A 23,129-nucleotide genomic window follows, 5' to 3' on the forward strand; every position below is an offset into this window, starting at 1 on the left:
TGGGAGAAGACAATTTAGGGTCCAGATGGTCTATGGCACAGGAACCACTGCTTCCAGCATGGAATACTCTGGAAGAGCCCTCTCAGCTATGGGGACAGCAATTAGGACACTGTCCCTATTCCCTCCATTGCTGCTGCATCTCCAGGAGCAAAACACTTACTCTCAGTGGGGTCAGCGCCATTTGCTGGAACCAGCAGCCTCCTCCGAGACCCTTCAGCTTCTGCCGGTTCCTGTGACACACAGTGGGGAAGGCTGTGGTCAGAACCAGGAGTCCTGCAGTCCAGTACTGACCCCGACCACCAGCCAGCCCTGACACCTGCAGCACTTTACTTCCGGAAAGAACACTGTTCTGAAAGTTCTGGCAACAAGACAGGGAACAAAGGGGCAAGACTCTTGGAAGGAGGCCAACACAACAGTCAATATTTTAGACAGGAGTGTATATTTTTAAAACCCCAATGTTTAAATTGTAATACTTAAAAATGAGTATGTCCTGATGAATTTTTTTTTTTTTTAGGACAGAGTCTCACTCTGTCTCTCAGGCTGGAGTGCAGTAGTGCGATGTTGGCTCACTGCAACTTCCACCTCTGGGTTCAAGAGATTCTCCTGCCTCAGCCTCCCAAGTAGCTGGGATTACAGGCATGAGCCACCAAGCCCAGCTAATTTTTGTATTTTATTTTTGTATTTTTTAGTAGAGACGGGGTTTCACCACGTCGGCCAGGCTAGTCTCGAACTCCTGACCTCAGGTGATCCACCCGCTTTAGCCTACCAAAGAGCTGGGATTACAGGCATGAGCCACCACACCCAGCCCTGATGAATGTTAAAACACATAGCAGAGGCCAGGCATGGTGGCTCACACCTGTAATCCCAGCACTCTGGGAGGCTGAGGTGGAAGGATTGCTTGAGCCCAAGAGTTTGAGACCAGCCTGGGCAATATAGCAAGATCCTGACTCTAAAATGAAAAACAAAAATTAGCTGGGTGTAGTGGCACAAAACCGTGGTCCCAGCTACTCAGGAGGCTGAAGCAGGAGGATCACTTGGGCTTAGGAGGTCAAGGCTGCAGTGAGCCATGACTGTACCACTGTACTCCAGCCTGGGTGACAGAGTGAGACCTGTCTCAGAAAAGAAAGAAAAGTATCAGCAGACATCATAAAATAGAAAATGGACTTACAAGAAGACCCAAAATGCAGAGAAACAGCTTTGATGAGGAATAAGAATAATTTATCTAAAATAAACCCCCAAATCTTGATTGTCATAATAAAACACTTGACTTGAAATACTATCTTCTTTGATAATAAAACTGAATGTTGAAAGGATCTCAATCACTCCTAGAGCCATTTATTAATTTAAATTAACATTTTTTAAAGTCCAGTGATTATTTGGGGGTGGGGGGCAGTGCAGAGAAAATCTTATAATTCTAAATTTTATCTAATTCTACATTTTAAGATGTGTAAAAATGACTTTGAAAACATATTTGCTGTCCAAGATATTAAAACAGTTTTGTTTAGCATTGTGCATGATATAATCCTTTTCATGTCAATACTGCATTTATACATATGCAGGTACAAAGATGGTATATGCATAAAGAGTTTAGCAAGAAATTATCCACTGGCTGGGGAAAGAGGAGGCTCTGGAGATGATCAAGTGTTTTCATACTCTGGTGGATGTGTAGCTATGGGTGACCTGCTTTTAAAAAATGATCAGGCCAGGCATGGTGGCTTGTGCCTGTAATCCCAGCATTTTGGGAGGCCACGGGGGGTGGACTGGATGAGCTCAGGAGTTCAAGACCAGCCTAAGCAACATGGCCAAACCCTGTCTGTACAAAAAGTACAAAATTTAGCTGGGCACAGTGGCACATGCCTATAGTCCCAGCTACTTTGGAGGCTGAGATGGAAGGATGACTTGAGCCCAGGAGGCAGGGGTTGCAAGGAGCCAAGATCGTGCCACTGCACTCCAGCCTGGGCAATAGAGCAAGATCCTGTCTCAAAAAAAAAAATGTTCGAAGTGATTAATAAGCATGGATGAATTATTGGCATTGTTCATTTGATTTCTTTAAAATTCTCTTCTCTTTATTTAAAAAGAAAGTGGTATAGATGCAAGGAAGAAGCAGAAACAGTCTAGATGGAAGAGATCACGGCCCACATCAACTTTTGACATTTTCAAGGACAAGATCTAGTTAAAAAAAAGAACGAAGAGGAAGCGAAAAAAAAAAGTAAACATCTGACATGTAGCAAAGGAGGTGGCAAAAGGGCAAAGGCAGGGGGAAAAGAAAGAATTGATCGTTAAATGGGCTTGGAAGAAGAAAACAGACTCAGAATAATCCAGGGAGTTCCTCAGCTTATATTGAATCAAAAAATTCATTTCTGTTTAGATTACGTTGCTGTATGCTAAAAATTAAATCATTAAAAATAAAATACTGCAAGAAACTGGATAATCTCATCTTATGTTGGAGGGAAGGACTTTCAGCGCTTCTGTGCAATGAAAAATTAAATCTATGTACAGATTTCCCACCTACTCAGTATCATATCAAAATTGATGGATTGAAATGAACTGGTTGTGTGTGTGTGTCCGATACAAAAGCCCTGAGCATCAACTCAGAATCCTACTTTTTGGGAGCTACCCTACCAACTTTGAAATATGTTCAACATAATAACAATTTCAGAGTAAATTCAAAACTTCTGCTGTTTCAAGCAAGGGCTCCCTGAGTTCTGTTAGGAGCACACGGTGGAGACCGTGCAGCCTTATTCAGTCATCAACAAACCCTGTGACCTCCACTCTGTGCCTGTAGATCTCTAGGCTCTGAGGACACAGCAATGACAGCAGAGGAACTAAGAAGCAGATGTCCTGCAGAGTGGCACAGTCACCACGTCAGTGTGGCTGCTCCATCCCCTGCAGTCCCGTGTCTCCTTCAGGCTCCATTTCTCCTGGGCCAGGAGAGCTAAGGTACTGCCTTCTCCCACTGTCTACAAAATCCCAGGCGAGCAGCAGGCCAGGAAACAGAATGGCCTGTTCCCCACTCACCAGCAGATGCTCTGGCTCCCCTGGGGGCAACACGTTGTCACCTGCCACCGCTGGCTCCTGGACTTCCACTTCCTGCTCAGGGTCCTGGATGGGCTGCAAGATACTCACGAATTCGTTGCGGATATTGTCCTCAGTCCCAGGCCCTCCTCGGGCATGTGAGCTCTGGAAAAAGACATTGGGAAGGCAAAGAGCTGACTCAGAAGTTCACACCCAGGGCGCACTGCAGGGTCCCCAGAATGCTACTGAACCTGCTATCCCCACCCCCTCTCAATGAGGTCACCCCAGGCAGCCCAGACTCAACACATCCAGGACCCACTGCTGAGGTCAGGCCCCTGATGCTGTGCTCAGGCAGACACCCCATCTCCAGGGTGCAGGCTGTGGGGTGACGGTGTCACCTAGGCTGCAGCAGGGCTCACCAGCCTGTGTGGTGCTCAAAACAGCCATGTGTCCCCCACAGTCAGCCCAGAGCCTCCAGACCACTTCGGAGAGTCAGGACAGCCATGACGACAAGAGGGACCTGCCCACCCAGGTTCTGTTGTCCCAGGAAACAGTTCCCGAGCCTCTGAGCCCCCAGCTCCTGAAGAAACCAACTCACTCTGTCCACAGGCTCAAGGTTCCGGCCACGACCTGGAAGAGAAGGAGTCTCCTTAACAGGTGGGGCAGGGCCCATGCAGCACCTCCCTCCCAGAGGGCAGTGGGCGTGTAGGGGCAGGCTAGGGGCTGGACCCTGGACAGGAACCCCGAGCCTGGGGACAGGAATGGGACTTTGCAACTCAGAGACACCCTGAGGAAGGGGGATGAGAAGGGGAATTAGAGTAAAAATAAACACATGGAAAGTCTCTGGTTCTGCTATGACTAAGGTTGAATAAATCCTCCAACCACATCTCTTGTCACCCAGTTGAAGAGCCTACTGCCCCCTGCCTGGCTGGGCCTGAAGATGGGAGGAACTGGCCTTGCCCTCCTGGACCCGGCTGGGAGATGAGGGGACCCCCGGCCCTGGGAGAAGGACTGATGAGACCAGGGTCCTGGGGGGTGCATGGGACGTGGGGATGGGGCAATCACAAGGAGGAACAGCCAGGCCAGAGACACTTGGATTTGGGGCAGGAGTGGGCGTTTCTGTCTGTGGGAACAGAGCGGGAGGAGGCAGGGCAGAGAGGGCCCAGAACCCCGCCCTCAGCCAGCACCTACCTGAGCCGATGCCTTTCAGGTAAGGAAGGATTTTCTTCCACAGTGAAGTCTTCCAAATAAATGCAGCTACAACCAGGAATACGACTGCAACTATAATCCCTATGATGATGCCTGAGAGGGAATAGGGAGAGGCAGGAATCCCCATGCTAGAGGTCACTGTCTCCTCTGCAGCTGGGGTGCCCCCATTGAGCTTTGTACCTGATTTTTTGTGGACACACTTGATGTCACTCCAGGGCATACAATTACTGAGCGGGACCATTCCACTGGGGCACCTGGATACAAACAGGGAGGAAGAGGGGGGACTCTTAAAGGAAAGCTGGCCAGGTGGGATGAAAGAGGAGCTACCCTCCCTGCCCAATGTCCCTGAGAAGGCGTGAGGGGAAGGACGGGCTCCTCATGTCTGCATGGCCCTTCCATGCTCCCTGGTTGAGGCTGGGGAAGGGTCTGAGCATACGCACTTCAGCCCCTCGGCCTCCCTGCTCTGGGGTCAGAGCTGCAGCTCCAGGAGCCTTCTGTGCTGGGCACACACTGAGCTTTCCTGGGCTGCAGGGGAGGCCTGCGTTAGGAGGAGCCGCACTCCAGGGGAAGATCGCATGCCCATGTGGTCACAAGCAGAGCCTCATCCTCCAGCCAACCACAAAGATGAGCTCTTGCCCCCACCTGTCTGCCCATTCCTCCCAGTCACGGCAAATACTAGGGGGCCAGAGAACAGCAGCAAATTACTCTTGGCTCCTAAAACCCAAATAGGGAAAAGACAGGTCTTATTGAGGGATCAGGGGCCGGGGTGAGGCCGGCTGGGTGGGCTCAACTCTTCATGGGAACTTAAGGGAGCTCCACCCATGGCCTGATTGTGACTTTCGGGGGCTGCAGGCACTTTTGTCTTTATGGGTCCCTGCCTGCATAAAAAATATTAAAAATTACATTTTAGTACTGAATTGGTATAAAGATGAATATAAGCCTGGCAGGATTCTACTCATTCTTCTCATTTCAAAAGAAATTAAATCATGCTGGGTGCGGTGACTCATGCCTGTAATCCCAGCACTTTGAGAGGCTGAGGCGGGTGGATCACGAGGTCAGGAATTCGAGACCAGCCTGACTAACATAGTGAAACCCCGTCTCTACTAAAAATACAAAAATTAGCTGGGTGTGGTGGCGCATGCCTGTTAATCCCAGCTACTCGGAGGCCCAGGCAGGAGAATCACTTGAACCCGGGAGGCAAAGATTGCAATTAGCCGAGATCGCACCACTGCACTCCAGCCTGGGTGACAGAGCAAGACTCCATCTCGCCAAAAAAACAAAAAGAAAAAGAAAAAGAAATGAAATAATTTCATGAGCCCCTAAAAGTATCATGGGCCCTAAGTCGTGGCCTTCTGTGGGCAGTGAGCAACTCAGCCTAGCCAAGGGGACTCATGCTGGGGAGGGTGGGAAAGGGCTGCTGCAGGGGGCAGGGGTGGGGACAGGCAGAGGGACCAGGAGGGGCAGCCACAGACTCAAGGATGCCCCATGGGGGTGGAGGCTCCATGGGGCCAGGGAGAGACGGGGGTACGAGGAGATTTGAGTCTTCTTGGGGTTCCATGGAGCTGCAGGGAGCCCCCTGGCTGCCGTCTCACCCTGTGCTGCACTTCCGGCATATCTCAGGGGAATCTTCTTCCTGAAAGGTGCCTTCTTTGCACTGACACACTGTGTCTGTGACCGTGGTACAGGATCTTATCTCCACTTTACCTAACGACAGAGCATAACGTTTTGGGAATGTGTTTTCCTGATGTGTCCCTCTACCCTTCCACCCCACCCCAAGACCCTCCCATTCAGTTCAGTTCAGTTCGCCAAGGAGTTCTCAGGGCCGGTTTCTGCACCAGCACACTTGGGGTTCATACGGGACACCCACCCTTCAGCTGTCACCAACACTTGGAGTCATACAAAAGGACCACGATTCATTACTGATTACATCAGATTAGAGGAAAGCATCATTTAGATCGCATGGTCAGTAGCAAGGGAGGCGCAGGGGCATTGCCTGACAGACTCTGCAAGGAGAGGAGCCCTTGGGTGATTTCCCCAAAGCCCAGCCTTGCTGGGGAGCAGGAAGGGGTCTGAGAACCTGCCAGGAACACTGAGCCCGAGGGAGAGAGCCTGGCCCTGGAGCAGACCCGTGCCACCAATGACACCCAGACTTTTCCACTCAGCCAGGCCTTCTCTGTGTTGTAATGATGTCCCACCCCCTTGCAGCTGATAGTTTAAAAGATTTCCTTACCACGTAGCATACATTATACAAATAATTTCTGTTTTATTACTGAGACAGGGTTTTGCTGTGTCGCTTAGGCTGGAATGCAGTGGCACAGTCTCAGCTCCCACAACCTCAACCTCCTGAACTGAAACTAACCTCTTGCCTCAGCTTCCTGAGTAGCTGAGACTAAGGGCAAGTGCCACCATGCCTGGCTAGTTTATATTTTAGTAGAGACGTGGTTTCTCATGTTGCCCAGGATGGTTTCGAACTCCTGGGCTCAAGCAATGCCTCCCAAACTGTTGAGATTACAGGCATGAGTCACTGTGCCTGGCCTGTTTTATTTATTAAAAGACTCCAAGACAAAATCATGGAACAAGGTATGATGAAGACCAAGGTGGGCCAGAATCTAGGTCTCCTTGATCCCATTTTAGGTTACAACTTTTATGTCATCACCCTGCATTCCACCTTTAGGCATGGGGTCCATATGTTCTATACCTGAATCACACTTTGTACAGCGAAAGCAGAAAAGGAGGTGATTCCAGTGAGTGGTATAGTCCTGTCCATTTTGGCAGGAGATACAATCTCTACCATCTTCTGAGATATGGTATCCTGGGAGGAAAGAGAAAAGCTGGTGAATGAAATATCACAGGATTCCCAGTAGCTGGCAGTGGTGGCTGGGGGACTTCTCTTTCAGGCATGAGTAGAATCCAAACAGGGAAATCTCTACCTAGCTTGGTCAGTTCATTAATTCTGCATTTACACACCTTAGACCAGCACTGACAAAATAAATATAAGCCACTCATTTATTTATTTATTCAGACAGGGTATCGTGCGATAGCCCAGGCTAGAGTGCAGTGGTGTGATCTCAGCTCACTACAGCCTCAACCTCCCAGGCCCCCCACCTCCCCCCACCATGAGTAGCTGGGAATACAGGTGCACATCACCATGCTGGGTTAATTTTTTGTGTACTTTTTTTTTGTAGAGATGAGGTTTCACCATGTTGCCTAGGCTGGTCTTGAACTCCTGGGCTCAAGTGATTCATTCTCCTTGGACTCCCAAGGTGCTGGGAATACAGGTGTGAGCCACTGTGCCCAGCCCACATATGAAATTTACATTCACACTGACCACATTAAAAAAAAAGTGAGAAGCGGTGAAATTAATTTTAATAATGCATTTTAATTTAATATACCCCAGATAATATCACTTAAATATGTAATCCACGTAAAACATTGAGATATTTTACAGCATGTTTTCATAGTATGTCTTCAAATCCTGTGTATATTTCAACTGATGGCACATCTCAATTTGCAGTAGCATATTTCAAGTGATTAGCAATCACATGGGCCTAGGGACTATTATATTGGACAGTACCATCTTAGACCTTGGAAATGCACAGAAGAATGTCCACATAGCTGTTCTGAATGAGCTCCCTGCCAGTGGAAGATACAACCAGGAACAGAAGTCATACAACAGTGGGGAAACCCTTCAAAATTAAAGCTCACATCATCAGCCATGGGAAGAAAATGGGAAGAAACAGGGTCCTATCTCTATAGAGTCAAAGAGTGATCCAAAAGGGGCACTAAAGCTGCCCTGGAATGAAGATGTGCTTCAAAATTGGAAAGTGTGTGTTCCCCCAACTTTGCTTTTCTTTTACAAGATTATTTTTGGTCAGTGGGTCCTTTTTAATTCCATATGACTTTGAATATAAGTTCTTCCATTTTTAAAATAACACCACTGGAGTTTTAATAGGGATTGCATTGAATCTGTATATTGCCTTGGTAATGTAACACTATTTTGATCTATGAACATGGAATAGCAGCCGGGCGCGGTGGCTCACGCCTGTAATCCCAGCACTTTGGAAGGCCGAGGCAGGTGGATCACGAGGTCAAGAGATTGAGACCATCCTGGTCAACATGGTGAAACCCCGTCTCTACTAAAAATATAGAAAATTAGCTGGGCACGGTGGCACGTGCCTGTAATCCCAGCTACTCAGGAGGCTGAGGCAGGAGAATTGCCTGAACCCATGAGACGGAGGTTGCGGTGAGCTGAGATCGTGCCATTGCACTCCAGCCTGGGTAACAAGAGCAAAACTCTGTCTCAAAAAAAAAAAGAAAGAAAGAAAAAAAGAAAAAAAAGAACATGGAATAGCTTACTGTTTATTTTGGTTTTCTTTAATTTCTTACAGCAACGTTTGATAGTTTTCAATGAAAAGTTTTGCAGTAGCAAAGAACAATCCAAACAGGAAATTAAGAAAACAATTTCATTGACAATGACATAAAAAATGAATAAAACATTTAGGAATAAATTTAACAAGGAGGTGCAAGACTTTTGAAAAACATTTGTCTATACATCCAAGAAGCTCAATTATCTCCAAGCAGGATAAGTTAAAAGAGAACTACACTGAGACACATTATAGTCAAATGGACAAAAGCCAGCACAAACAGAAAATCTTGAAAGCAGCAAGTGGCCCACTCAGTATGTACAAGGGAATCTCTATAAGGTTATCAGCTAATTTTTCACCTGGAACCACAGAGGCCAGAAGGGAGTGGGTAACATATTTAAAGTGCCAATAAACAAAAACACAAACACACAAAATCCTGCAACCAAGAATTTGATATCCAGCAATACCATCATTCAAGAATGAAGAAGAAATTAAGACATTCTTAGACAAACAAAAGGTAATGGAGCACATTACTAGTAGATCTGCCCTGTGATATGCTAAAAGGAATCCTTTAGGTGGAAATGAAATGACATTAGGTAATAGCTCGAAGGCATATGAAGAGATAAAGAACACTGGAAAAGGTAAATACATAGGTAAATATAAATGCCAGTATGCAGCTACTCAGGCTGCTATAATAAAATACCATAGGCCAAGTGGCTTAAACAATAGACACTTATTTCTCATAGTTCTGGAGATGGCCACCATCTTGCGGTGCATTCACGTAACCTCTTCCTTGTGCACACAAAGAGAGAGAGAGAGATAGAGAGAGAGAGAGAGAGTTGTCCAGTGTCTTTTCTTAAAAAGGCACTAGTCCCATTATGAGGGTCCCACCCTCATGACCTCGTCTAAACCAAATTACTTCTTGAAGGCACCATCTCCAAATACTATTGCATTGGATGGCAAGGCTTCAACATATGATTTTGGGAGACACAATTCAGTTTATAGCACAGTATTATGGTACTTTTGGTTTGTAAATCCTCTTGTTTACTTATTTGATTTAAAGAGCAAATGCAGAAAACAGTAATTACAAATTGATGTCAATGGGAACAAAATGTACAAGGATGTGATCTATGACGACAACAAGATGAGGGAGGAAAGATGGAGAGAAGTACAGGAGCACAGTGTTTGCATACCACTGAAATTATGTTGATATTCAAACTAAGCTCGAATCCATCTCAGAAAGGGGCCAGTGGGTCCCCACACCCACCCTGTCTGATTTCCCCATTTTAGTATGTATAATTGGAACAGACATACTCAGCAGCTGGCACAATCCCCACCTTCATCCCCGGACATGTGCAGTGAAGACTATTAAGGTGGAAAAGACCAGGTGGAAGCCATCAGACTTGCATTTACTTAAAAATATAGTAAATCAAAAGCAATACCAGATGGGCATGGGGGTTCATGTCACTAATCCCAACACATTGGGAGGTCAAGGCAGGAGGATTGCTTGAGGCCAAGGGTTTAAGACCAGCCTGGGCAACATAGTGAGACTCCATGTGTACATACATATACAAAATTATCCAGGTATGACGATGGTACATGCCTGTAGTCTTAGCTGCTCAAGAAGCTGAGGCAGGAGGATTGCTTAAGCCCAGGAGTTTAAGCTACAGTAGGCTATCATGGTGCCACTGTACTTCAGCCTGGGTGACAGAGTGATACCCTGCCTGTAAAGCACGAAAAAAAAAAAGCAATACCACATTCCTGGAGGGATTGCAGAGACCATTACCACCATCCAGGATGCATCTGTGGTGATTCCCACTACATGCCCATTGAACTTGTCTATTTGGCCTGTGCCAAACACAGATGGATCTTGGTGAATGACAGTGGATTATCATAAGCCTAACCAGGTGGTAATTCCAGTTGCAACTGCTGCACCCGATATGGGTTCATTGCTTGAGCAAATTGCTACATCCTGGTACCTGGTATACAGGTATTGAACTGGCAAATGCTTTGTTCTTCATACCTGTCGGTAAAGACTTCCAGAAGGAGTTTGCTTTCAGTTGGCAAGGTCAGCAATATACCATCAGTATCCTATTTTGGGAATGTATCAACTTGCAGCCCTATGTCATAATTTAATTTGCAGGACTCTTTTTTTTTTTTTCTGGAGACAGAGTCTCACTCTGTTGCCCAGGCTGGAGTGCAGGAGTACAGCACAATCTCATCTCACTGCTGCAACCTCTACCTCCTGGGTTCTAGCGATTCCCATGTCTGAGCCTCCTGAATAGGTGGGATTACCCATGCATACCACATCCGGTAAATTTTTGTATTTTTAGTAGAGATGGGGTTTTACCATGTTGACCAAGCTGATCTTTAACTACTGGCCTCAAGTGACCAATCCACCTTGGCCTCCCAAAGTGCTGGGATTACAGGCACGAGCCACCATATCTGGCCTGCAGGGATATTGACGGCATTTCCCTTCCACATGATGTCACACAAGATGATCCATTACATTGATGGCATTATGCTGATTGAACCTCATGAGCAACAAGTAGCAACTACTCTAGACTTACTGGTAAGGCATTTGCATGTCAGAGGGTGGGAAATAAATCTGACAACATTTCCAGGGCCTTCTACCTCAGTGAAACAAATTCCTAGTTGATGAATGCTATGGGGCACGAGGTATTCCTTCTATTCTAAGATATTCTAAGATAAAAGATAAATTGTTGTATCTGCCACCCCCACTCCCCACAACCAAGAAAATGATACAATGCCTAGTGTGCTCTTTTTGATTTTCATGGCAACATAGCCCTCATTTGGGTGTGTTACTCTGGCATATTTATCAAGTGACCTGAAAATGTGCTAGTTTTCAGTGGTGCTCAGAACAAGAGAAGGCTCTGCAACAGGTCCAGGCTGCTGTAGACATTTTTCCGTCACTTGGGCCATACGCAGACCCAATGGTGCTTGAAGTATTGGTGGCAGATAGTAATCCTATTTTGAACCTTTGGTAGCCCCCTCTAGGTCAACCACAGCACAGGCCCTTAGGTTTTGGAGCAAAGACTTGCCATCTTCTGCAGGTAACTACTCTCCTTTTGAGAAACAGCTCTTGGCTTGTTTCTAGGCCTTAGTGCAGACTGAATTGTTATCCATAGGCCAGCAAATTACTCTATGACCTGACTGCCCATCTTGAACTGAGTGTCATCTTGCCTACCAAGCCATAAATTTGGGCAAGTGCAGCCTAAAATTTCCATTTCCGTCTTCAAATGGAATTGGCATATATACAAAATTGGGCTTAAATAGGCCCTGATGGCGCAAGAAAGTTACATGAAGCACTGGCCCAAGTGCCCATGATCCCCATTCCTGGGACATTACTTTCTTTTGCCCAGTCTGTACTTACGGCCTCATACGGAATTCCCTATGGTCAGTTGCCAGAAGAAGAGAACACTTGGGCCTGGTTTAGAGATGGTTCTGCACCATGTACAGGTCACACTTAGAAGTGGACATTTACAGCATCACATCCACTGTCTGGGACATCCCTGAAGGACAGTGGTGAAAAGAAATCCTCTAGGCTGGGCACAATGTCTCATGCTGGTAATTACAGCACTTTGGGAGGCCAAGGTGGGCAGATCACCTGAGGTCAGGAGTTTGAGACCAGACTGGCTGACATGGCAAAACCCTGTCTCTACTAAAAATACAAAAATTAGCTCGGTGTGGTGGCACGCCTGTAATCCCAGCTACTCAGGAGGCTGACGCAGGACAATCTCTTGAACCTGGGAGGCGGAGGTTCCAGTGAGCCCAGATTGTGCCACTGCACTCCAGCCGGGGCAACAAAGCGAGACTCCATCTCAAAAAAAAAGCCTGGGCGCGGTGGCTCACACCTCTAATCCCAGCACTTTGGGAGGCTGAGGAGGGTGGATCACTTGAGGTCAGGAGTTCAAGACCGGCCTGACCAACATGGCGAAACCCCACCTCTACTAAAAATACAAAATTAGCCGAGCATGGTGGCACAGGTCTGTAATCCCAGCTACTCAGGAGGCTGAGGCAGGAGAATCGCTTGAACCCGGAAGGCGGATGCTGCAGTGAGCTGAGATTGTGCCGTTACACTCCAGCCTGGGCAACAAGAGCGAAACTGTCTCAAAAAAAAAAAAAAAAAAATCCTCCCATGGGGCAGAACTCTGAGCAGTGCACCTGGTTGTTCATTTTGCTTAGAGGGAAGAATGGCTAGACATGCAGTTATATACGGATTCATGAGCTGTGGTCAATGATTTGGCTGGATGGTCAGAGACTCAGAAGGCAAATGATAACAAGGAAGTCTGGAAAAGAGGTGTGTGGACAGACATCTCTGAATGGGTAAAAAACATGAAGATATTTGTCCCCCATGTGACACAAATATCTTCACAAAAGCTGATCTCAGCAGGGAAGAATTTTTAATAATCAGGTGGAGAGAATGACCTGTTTTGTGGATAGCAGTCAGCTTCTTTCCCCAGCCACCCTTGTCACCACTCAATGGGCTCATAAACAAAGTGTGCATGGTGGCAGGGATGGAGGTTATGGATGGGCTTAACAACATGGATTTCCCTCACCAAGGCCAACCTGCCTATAGCTGCTACGAAGTGCCCAATCTATAGGCAGCAGAGGCCAACACTGAGTCTCTGACATAGCACCATTCAGAGGGGCAATCTGCCAGGTACCTGGTGGCAGGTTGATTCTTATACTGAACCATTTCTATCATGGAGGGGGCAGCATTTTTACTGGAAGAGGAGCTTATCCTGCATATAGACTTGCCTTCCCTGCATGCAATGCTTCTGTCAAAACTATCCTCTGTTGACTCACAGAATGCCTTATCCACAGTCAGGGTATTCACATAACATTGCTTCTGATTGAGGGACTCACTTCATGGCAAACGAAGAGCCCATTGTAATGGGCCTGTGCTCATGGAATTCACTGGTCTTACCATGTTCCTCACCATCTCAAAGCTGTTGGCTTGATAGGATGGTGGAATATAACCTTTTGAAGACTCATGTGTAATGTCAGCTGGGTGGCAGTACCTTGCAGGGCTGCAACAAGGTTCTCCAGGAGACTGTCTATGCTTTGAATTATCATCCAATACACGGGGTTGTTTCTTCCATTGCTAGGATTCACGCGTCCAGGAATCTAGGGGTGGAAGTGGGAATGGCCCCACTCCACATTACTCTTAGTGACCCGTTAGCAAAATTTTTGCTGCCTGGTTCCTCAACTTTATACTTTGCTAGAGCTCTGAGTTTCAGAGGGAGGAACGATTCCATAAGGAGACACAACAGTGATTCCATTTAACTTGAAATTAAGACTGCCACTTGCCCACTTTGGGTTCCTCATGACTCTGAATCAACAGGCAAAAACCAGTTACACAAACCCTGCAGGCTGGATTGATTGATTCTGACCACCAAGGGGAAACTGGACAGTTATTCCACAATGGATGTAAGGAAGAGGATGTCTAGAATACAGGAGATTCCTTAGGGCATCTCTTAGTGTTGCCATGTCCGGTGATTAAAGTCAATGGAAAACCACAACAGCCCAATTAAGGCAAGACCACTAATAGCTCAGACCCTTCAGAAATGAAGGTTGGTTTACTCTACCAGGCATAGAGCCATGACCAGTGAGGTGCTTAGCGAGAGCACAGGGAATACAGAATGCAGAGTGAAAGAAGCTTGTTATAAATACCAGCTACGACATGACCAGCCAAGGAAACAAGGATTGTAATCGTTATAAGTATTTCTTCCTTATTGTGTTATGTGTGTATGTTTATGTATAAATATATGTTAAGCAAATAACTGTGTTTTCTCCCTTTTCTTATCCCCTTGTTATGTGACATAAGATATTTGAATGTATATCATAGTATTTAAGTACCGTTCACTTTATAGTATTTATGTTCCAAGGGTATCAAGGAGAGGGGTAAACGCTACTCAAGGACTTTGCATCCTCTTCTAGAGAAAGAGTTAGTGCGTTTTCAGTTCTATACAGGATAGCTGTATTATGTTAGGTGGAAATATAATCTTGTTATTGCTGTTACTTGGAGATTAAGTTTGGTTTAAAAGAACTTCAAATCTTTAAAAATTCTGTATTACTCAGGGCTCTCTAGAGCAGAGGTCTCCAACGTTTTTGACACCAGGGACTGGTTTCCTGAAAGACAATTTTTCCATGGATTGGAGCTGGGGGCATGGGAGTGGTTTCAGGATGATTCGAGCACATTACATTTATTGTCACTGTATTTCTATTATTACTGCATTATAATATATAATGAAATAATTATACAACTCACGATACTGTAGAATCAGTGGGAGCCCTGAGCTTGTTTTCCTGCAACTAGATAGTCCCATCTGGGGGTGATGGGAGACAGTGCCAGATCATCAGGCATTAGATTCTCATAAGGAGCACTCAACCGAGATCCCTCGCATGTGCAGTTCACAGCAGGGTTCGCGCTCCTATGGGAGTCTAACGCTGCTGCTGATCTGACAGCATGCGGAGCTCAGGTGGTAATGCTCACTCTCCTACAGCTCACCTCCTGCTGTACACTCTGGTTCTTAACAGGCCATAGCCAGTACTGGTCCATGGCCTGGGGGTTAGGGGCCCCTGCTCTACATAGAGATTTATCCTGAGGAACTGGTTCACATAACTGTGGAGGCTGGCAAATTCAAAAGGTATAGGATAGGCCAACAGAGAGGAGTCACAGCTCAGGTCCGAAGGCTGCCTGCTGGCAGAACGCCCTCTTTCTTGGTGGAGGTCAGTCTTTTTTCTATTGAGGCTTTCAACTGATTGGATGGGACCTGCCAACATTATGGGGATAATCTGCTTGACACAAAGTCCACTGATTTAAATGTTAATCCCATCAAAATAAATAAATAAATAAATAAATAAACTTCACAGAAACAACTAGGATAATATTTGACCAAGAATCTGGGTAACCAAGTTGACACACAAAATTAACCATCACAAGTCAACCTTGCAGCACACATATACGCGACGTGAAGATCTACGTTAGTGGTCACGCAACGTGCAAAGATGTGATCTACGGCAGCAACAATGGAAAGCTGGAGAGATGGAACTGTACAGGAGCACAGTATTTGGACTGCAGTGAAATTATGTCGGTACTATAAAACTACCTTTTTAGACACTTAAGAAGGTAATTGTAATCTTCAAGGAAATCAGTAAGAAAATAAATTTTAGGGTGGGTGCATGGCTCATGCCTATAATCCCAACACTCTGGGAGGCCGAGGCAGGTGGATGACTTGAGGTCAGGAGTTTGAGACAGCCTGACCAACATGGTAAAACCTTGTCTCTACAAAAAATACAAAAATTATCCAGGCGTGGTGGCTACTCCCTGTACTCAGGAGGCTGAGGCAGAAAAATCGCTTGAATCTGGGAACCATAGGCTGCAGTGAGCTGAGATCGTGCCATTGCACTCCAGCCTAGGTGACAGAACAGATTCAGTCTCAAAATATATATATATATATATATATATATATATATATTTTTAAGATATATATCTTTAAGATAAAGATATGCATATATATCTTTAAGATATATTAAAATAAGTATATATTTAAATATATATATTTATTAAATATATATATACTTATACAACAATATATTTCAGAAAAAATGGAAATACATTTAAAAATATGCAGAAAAGAAAAGCAGTGAGTCAAAATGGTACATGCCAAGAAATAAAGTTTGTTTAAAAAGTGGTAAGGGAGGAACAAAATATATGTAAGACATAAAGAAAGCAAATAGCTGAAGAGCAGAATAAAATCCTTTCTTGTCAGTAACTGTGTTAACTGAAAATAGTTTAAACTCTGCAATTAAAATGCAGAGCTTGGCAGAATGAGTGAAAACAAAAGCAAAAAATATACCATAACCTATCTATATGCTATCCACAACATTTCTGAATTATCTTTATTAATATTGAAAGACACTCTAAAAAACCCAACTTACACAAACCTTACTTAGTAATGTATTATGATGATAGTGATTCGTGTCGCTGGTAAAAATGTGATTATTTAGTAATAGTGTTGGGGCAACTAAAAGGTGGCTGGAAAATAATAGTCTCTTCCTTACTCTCCTCTTATAAGAAAATAAAGTCCAGATGGCTCAATGACTTAATTATAACATAGGAAACCACAAAATGACTGGAAATATATATGAGAATTTTTTTTTTGAGACGTAGTCTCACTGTCACCCAGGGTTGAAGTGCAATGGCGCGATCGCAGCTCATTGCAACCTCTACCTCCTGGGTTCAAGTGATTCTCCTGCCTCGGCCTCCCAAGTAGCTAGGATTACAGGCACATACCACTTATGGATTCAGCCCCACTTGAACCTGGGTTCAAATGATTCTCCTGCCTCAGCCTCCCAAGTAGCTGGGATTACAGGCACATACTATACCCAGCTAACGTTTGTATTTTTAGTAGAGACGGGGTTTCATCATGTTGGTCAGCCTGGTCTTGAACTCCTGGCCTCAAGTGATTTACCCCTCTTGGCCTCCCAAAGTGCTGGGATTACAGGTGTGCGTCACCATGCCTGGCCTTATATGGGAATTTTTATTAGAAGTTTGGATGTGGCACAGTGGCTCACACCTGTAATCCCAACACTTTGGAAGGCCAAGGTGAGAGGATCTCTTGAGCACAAGTGGTTGAGGCTACAGTGAGCTATGATCCTGCCACCGCACTCCAGCCTGGGCAACAGAGTGAAATCCTATAATCTGTAAGAATTCATGTGACTCAATGATTTGAAAAAAAAAAAGCTAACCTCTCAGTAGGAGTGAGGAGAACCTACCAGAACCAGTGTACACACTATCTGTGTCATGAACAGATTCCTGACCTCATTCACAGGAAGAGAAATGCACATTTCGAGGAGTTTCCACGTCTTAGCCCTTGACACTTGCTGTGGGCTGCTCCCTGTGGCTGGAAGGGCATCTCCCCTCTAGGATGGAAGTTCTGTGGACTGCTCCTGCTCAGCCCTTTGCAGTCCTGTCTCCCTGGCCTATCATCTCTGAGAGCAAATCCTAATGGGCTCAGCTCTGCCCCTCCTTCTTAGTATTTACGGCTTCTTCCTGGTGGACACCCCAAGACAGAGGCTTCAAGCGTCACCTATGAGCTAGAGCCCCCAAATGTGCACTGCTTGCTCTGCCACACTGTCCCTGCAGAGGCTCAAGTTACCCTGAGCAGTTGAATTTGGTGCCTCATCGTCCTCATTCCCCACATGTCATCCATCCACACTCCAAATACGTCCTGAGTCCTTCCTATTCCCCTCCAGCTCACTCGTCTTGACCCCCAACCACAGCAGTAGGTGCATTTACAGATGAGTTTCAGGCTAGGTTCTTCCTTCTCCATGCTCTGCTCCTGATAAGCCCATGCGTGCAATGAGGGTGTGCCCTCAGGCAAGCCTTTCCTGTGGCCCTTAGTCATGAAAAAGAAATGCAAATTTGTAAACGGATTTTAAAAACCACTGCTTGCTACACTTGCCAGCTCTGGAAGCCCGCATGCAGCAATCAATTCCTAACTCATACACGCGGTGGGGGGAAGAGGGAAAGAAGTGAAAGGCGAACACAACAGTCAAGCACACCTCAGGCAAGGTTCCTGCTGCCTCTCTGGGGGCTCAGATGACATTGCGGGGCACCACAGAACATCCCAGAGGAGCGCTTCACGCTCAAGGCCCTCCACCTGCTTCCTGTCTTGCTCCGATTCAATCTCAGAGTGAGCACTCAAGATGCACATCCAGTGCTGGTGGCCCTCTGCTGAAAACGTCTCAGGGACATCCATCACTCACGAAATAAAATCCAGCTTCCTCTGTGTGGGATCTGCCCCCACCTGCCTCTCCCCACAGCAGCCCCCTGCCATTGCTCCATCTTCCCCAACCCCTGCCCCCGGGCAACTGTTTCTTTGGAAGCCTCCTAGGAGCACTCTTTCTGGCTCTCTGCACCTCTGGCCCTGCCCACCTCTGGATGTCAGCCCAAAGTCACCATTGCCTGGAGGCCTCACCAGCCCCATCTCTGTCCCACTCAAGTCTCCCTCAAGGTTCCTATCAGTCTCTTTGGCTGTCTCATTCATTCGTGTGTTTTGATACCAGCCCAGCAGGAAGGCTCCAGGAGGACAGGGCCTCATGCTGGAGGCACCCAATGCTTCTCTGTGGAGTGAAGAACCAGCAAGTGCAAAGGAAACAGCCTGGAAGCTCATGGAGACAAGGGGAGGAGGGGCAAGGATCAGAGACCCATCTTGAACATACCAGGTGGACACAATCCATATGTGGGGCTGAACCTCAGTTGTGGGGCCGCTCTCTGCCGGGGAACTAGGTTTTGTTGGGTGACTGGAACAGAGTCAGCTGAGACCTGTGGGGACAAAGCAGGGATGGGTATGAGTGCTTCCAGACCTCACTCCTCCCAGGATCCATCTCATATTCCCTTCACCCCAGGCACCCAGACTAAACAGAACCCTCATCTTTCTTGCAGCTCTCAGCTCTCAAACATTCTTTTGTGTTTATTTGTCCCTTTGTATTTCAGGGAAGGCCAAGTAACATACACTTGAAAAACTCTTCTAAACATGTTTATTCCAGAAAATGTGGGCAAGGCAAGTTTTCAGAATACACAAACCACACGTGATATTCTCAACTAAAGATAGCATCCATTAATGTTTTGTCTCATTTCGTTCCACTATTTTTCCATAGGTATAATATTCTCTCTCTCATTCTCTCTCTCACACAGACACAGGCACACATACATGTTTTTACAAATGGGGGTTATAATATAGAAAACTTTTTAAAAATGGGGCTATAAAATCAAACATTAAATAAGGAACTTCTGATTTTAAAAGGTGCCTAACATACAGACCCATGGTCAGATCAGAGAGCCCAGAAATGAACTCGCACATACAGCCATGCATTGCTCAACACTGTTCTGAGAAAAGGGTCGTTAGGTGATTGTGTTGTGTGAACATCAGAGAGTGTGCTTACACAAGCCTAGATGCTGTAGCCTGTGACACATCTGGCCTATATAGCCTCTTGCTCCTAGGCTACAAACCTGTGCAGTGTGTTACATAACTGTATGGAGCCACCATCATATATGTAGTCCGTTGTTGACAGAAATGTTATGTGGTGCATGACTGCATATGATCAAGTAATTTTTGACAAAGGCACCAAGACCATTGAATGAGGTGAGGACAATCTTTTTAAAAAATGGTCTTGGGAAATCTAGATATTAACTCATCATGAAATAATGACCTTGGACCCTTAACTTACATAAATACAAAAAATTAACTCAAAATGAATCAAAAATCTAACATAAAAGTGAAAACCCTAAAACTTCGAAGAAAATACAGGAATAATTCTTCATGACACTGGATTTCAATCGTTGATTGGTAGTATATACAAATGCAACTGATTTTTCCTGTTGATTTTGTATTCTGCTTCTTTGATGAATTCATTTTTAGTATCGTTAAAGAAAAATTTAAAAACACAGTTTAGATATACCTCAAGGTCAATCTGGTATAACCTTGTATAACCCCAAGGCCAATCTTACGTAACCATGTAGCCAAAACTTAAGACATCCTGATATTCCTGAAACACCAGCTGTAATCATAAAAAAGCCCCACAAAATGTAAGCTTTATATCTTTGTCATGAGTTTCAGTGAAATTAAACCAAGCAGCTATAGAAAAATCAGCTTAAACAGCTCTGATTGTCTTTAAAAAGAATGTAAATTTTTAACAGTCAATCATGAAATTGTCAAAATACATCCTCCTTTATAAACTGTCCCATACCTGCTGTAAGGCAAGTCTCTTACTACTTGATTTGAAATCTCCCAGATTGTAATCTATACTGTCTCTTACTGTACAACCGTAAATTTCAAAATTTTAAAAATTTGATATGATTTGATTTTTGGCAGTTTAATTTTTTGTGCAATCTTTCGGATTTTCTACCAGTGAGATCATATCACCTGGAAACACAGATTATTTTACTTTTTCCTTTACAGTTCAGATGCTTTTATTTCTTTTTCTTGCCTAATTGCTTTGGCTAGAACTTCCAAGCTATGGGGTTTTCTTACATAGCTTTTATGACATTGTGGAAGTTTCCTTTTATTCTTAGTTTGCTGAGTGTTTTCATCATGAATGGGTTTTGAATTTTATCAAAGCCTTTCTCTGTATCAATTGAAATGATCATGTGTCTTTTTCCCCTTCATTCTATTAATGCAATGTATTACACCGTTCAGTTTTCATTTGTTGAAACATTCCTGCATTCCAGACATAAATCCAACTTGGTCATGGTGTGTAATCCATTTAAGGTACTGTTGAATTCTCTCTGTTCGTATTTTGTTAAAGATTTTTGCATCAATTAGAGATATTGGTATGTAGCTTTATTTTCTTGTAGTATCTTTCTCTGCTTGGGTATCAGAGCAATGCTGGCCTCACAAAAAGAGTCAAGAAAGGTTCCCTTCTCTTCAAGTTTTTGAAAGAGTTTGAGAAGTAGTGGTATTAGCTCTTCATTAAAAGCTTATTAGAATTCATTAGTGAATTCTGTCAGTTTAATAGTTTTGAAGAATCAATGTTGGTTTTGTTGATTTTCTCTACGTTTTTTTTTTTTTTCTTTTTTTCTTTTTCTTTCTTTCTTTGAGACAGAATCCCACTCTGTTGCCCAGGCCAGAGTGCAGTGGCGTGATACTGACTCACTGCAACCTACATCCCTGGGGCTCAAGTGATCATCCCACATCAGCCTCCCAAATAACTAGGATCACAGGAGTGCACCCCGACACCAGGCTAGTTTTTGTATTTTTTGTAGAGACAGGGTTTTGCTGTATTCAGGATGGTCTCAAACTGCTGACCTCAAACGATCCTCCTGTCTTGGCCTCGCAAAGTGCTGGGATTATAGGCATGAGCCACCACGTCCGGCCTCTTCTGTTTTTCTATTCTCTGTTTTATTTATTTCTCTTCTAATAATTATTATTTCCTTTACAATGCTAACTCTGGGTTTGGTTCAATCTTTTTCTAATTTCTAAATTTGTAAACTTAGCTTGTTGATTTAAGATCTTTCTTTTTTAATTAAACCATTTCTGGCTATAAATATCATAGGTAGAATCAAATAGTATACATGCTTTTCTGTCTGGTTTCTTTCACTCAGCATAATTATTTGAAGTTTGGTCATATTATCATGTGCGTCAATATTCCATTTCTTTTTATTACTGAGTTGTATGGCAGAATTAATATGGTAATATTATTATAAAATGTAGCAGACTTGAAATAATATAGATTCATTAATCTCCACTACTCATTCTTTCTGCTACAGTTGTCTCAGGTATGCACATATGTTACAAACCCTACAAAGTGTTACAGTGTTATATTACTTGATAGTGAATATTTTCAAGAAATTAAGAGGAAATGATCATTCTTAATATGTGCATTCATGTTTCTATTTCTGATGATCTCCCTTCTTTCCTTAAGATCCATGTTTCTGACCAGGTGAGGTGGCTCATGCCTGTAATCACAGCACTTTGGGAGACCACGGCAGGTGGATTACCTGAGGTCAGGAGTTCAAGACCAGCCTGGCCAACACAGTGAAAACCCCCTCTCTACTAAAAATACAAAAATTAGCTGGGCGTGGTAGCGGGCACCTGTAATCCTAGCTAGAAGGCAGAGGTTGCAGTGAGCCAAGATTGCACCATTGCACTCCAGCCTGGATGACAAGAGCAAAACTGTCTCAAAAAAAAAAAAAAAGCCATGCTTCCATTTAATTTCATCTCTACTCAGATTGAAATCTTTTAGCATTTTGTGTACTATAGGTCTGTGAGCAATGATGTATCCATACTGTCTCCAAAAGCACATTCAGGTTCCTAATTTTTTTTTTTTTTGAGACAGAGTCTCACCATGTCACCTGGGCTAGAATGCAGTAGCACGATCTTGGCTCCCTGCAACCTCCGCCTCCCAGGTTCAAGCAATTCTCTTGCCTCCGTCTCCCAAGTAGCTGAGATTACAGACGTAAGCCACAATGCCCAGCTAATTTTTTGTATTTTTAGTAGAGACGGCGGTTTTACTATTTTGGCCAGGCTAGTCTTGAACTCCCAATCTCAGGTGATCCACCCACCCTGGCCTTCCAAAGTGCTGGGATTACAGGCATGAACCACCACGCCCAGCCTCAGGTTTCCAATTAAAGCCATTTATGCCCATTTACTCCATCTTATTTGATAAGGACCTCAGCCAAGTCTCAGATTAGAACACTAGAATCCACCAGTAACCTCTTCCCTCTTTTTACCAAAGCCACTGCATCACCGGCCTGCATTATCATCATCATTTCCCTCAGATCCACCTCAGTTGCCACTTGCCTCCTTCACAATAATGCAACCTGACCCACCCTAATCACTAGAACCCATCCCAAATGCTGCCCAGGCCACACTGGAGGTCACTCACCTAATCCACTCTCTACTGGGTGAACAATGATCTCTGAAGTTCAGATCTAAGGGGGAATTTCCCCAGTGAAAACTTGACAATAGCCCTGGTAACTCTGGGCCTGGGCGATCCTTCACCCTCTAT

At 44.8% G+C, this 23,129-nt stretch overlaps 1 protein-coding gene across 2 annotated transcripts in view; it reads right to left on the reverse strand.

Moving 5' to 3' along the window:
- Positions 1 to 23,129, reverse strand: part of TNFRSF10B (TNF receptor superfamily member 10b) — a 32,835-nt gene that overhangs the window by 4,089 nt on the left and 5,617 nt on the right. The window contains exons 2-9 of one of the 2 annotated variants that reach the window (XM_012435301.3): positions 18,843 to 18,945; positions 6,923 to 7,036; positions 5,817 to 5,928; positions 4,405 to 4,478; positions 4,207 to 4,317; positions 3,614 to 3,645; positions 3,019 to 3,180; positions 161 to 230 (exon numbers count right to left, since the gene is read on the reverse strand). In XM_012435301.3, coding sequence (XP_012290724.1) covers positions 161 to 230; positions 3,019 to 3,180; positions 3,614 to 3,645; positions 4,207 to 4,317; positions 4,405 to 4,478; positions 5,817 to 5,928; positions 6,923 to 7,036; positions 18,843 to 18,945 — 778 coding nt within the window. Of the gene's footprint in view, positions 1 to 160; positions 231 to 3,018; positions 3,181 to 3,613; positions 3,646 to 4,206; positions 4,479 to 5,816; positions 5,929 to 6,922; positions 7,037 to 18,842; positions 18,946 to 23,129 lie in introns of both variants that reach the window. The other variant, XM_021665135.2, reaches the window with a different exon arrangement.

This window comes from Aotus nancymaae, unplaced genomic scaffold (genome assembly GCF_030222135.1).
Source record: "Aotus nancymaae isolate 86718 unplaced genomic scaffold, 86718_ANA_hifiasm-v0.15.2.pri h1tg000079l, whole genome shotgun sequence".
NCBI classification, from domain to species: domain Eukaryota; kingdom Metazoa; phylum Chordata; class Mammalia; order Primates; family Aotidae; genus Aotus; species Aotus nancymaae.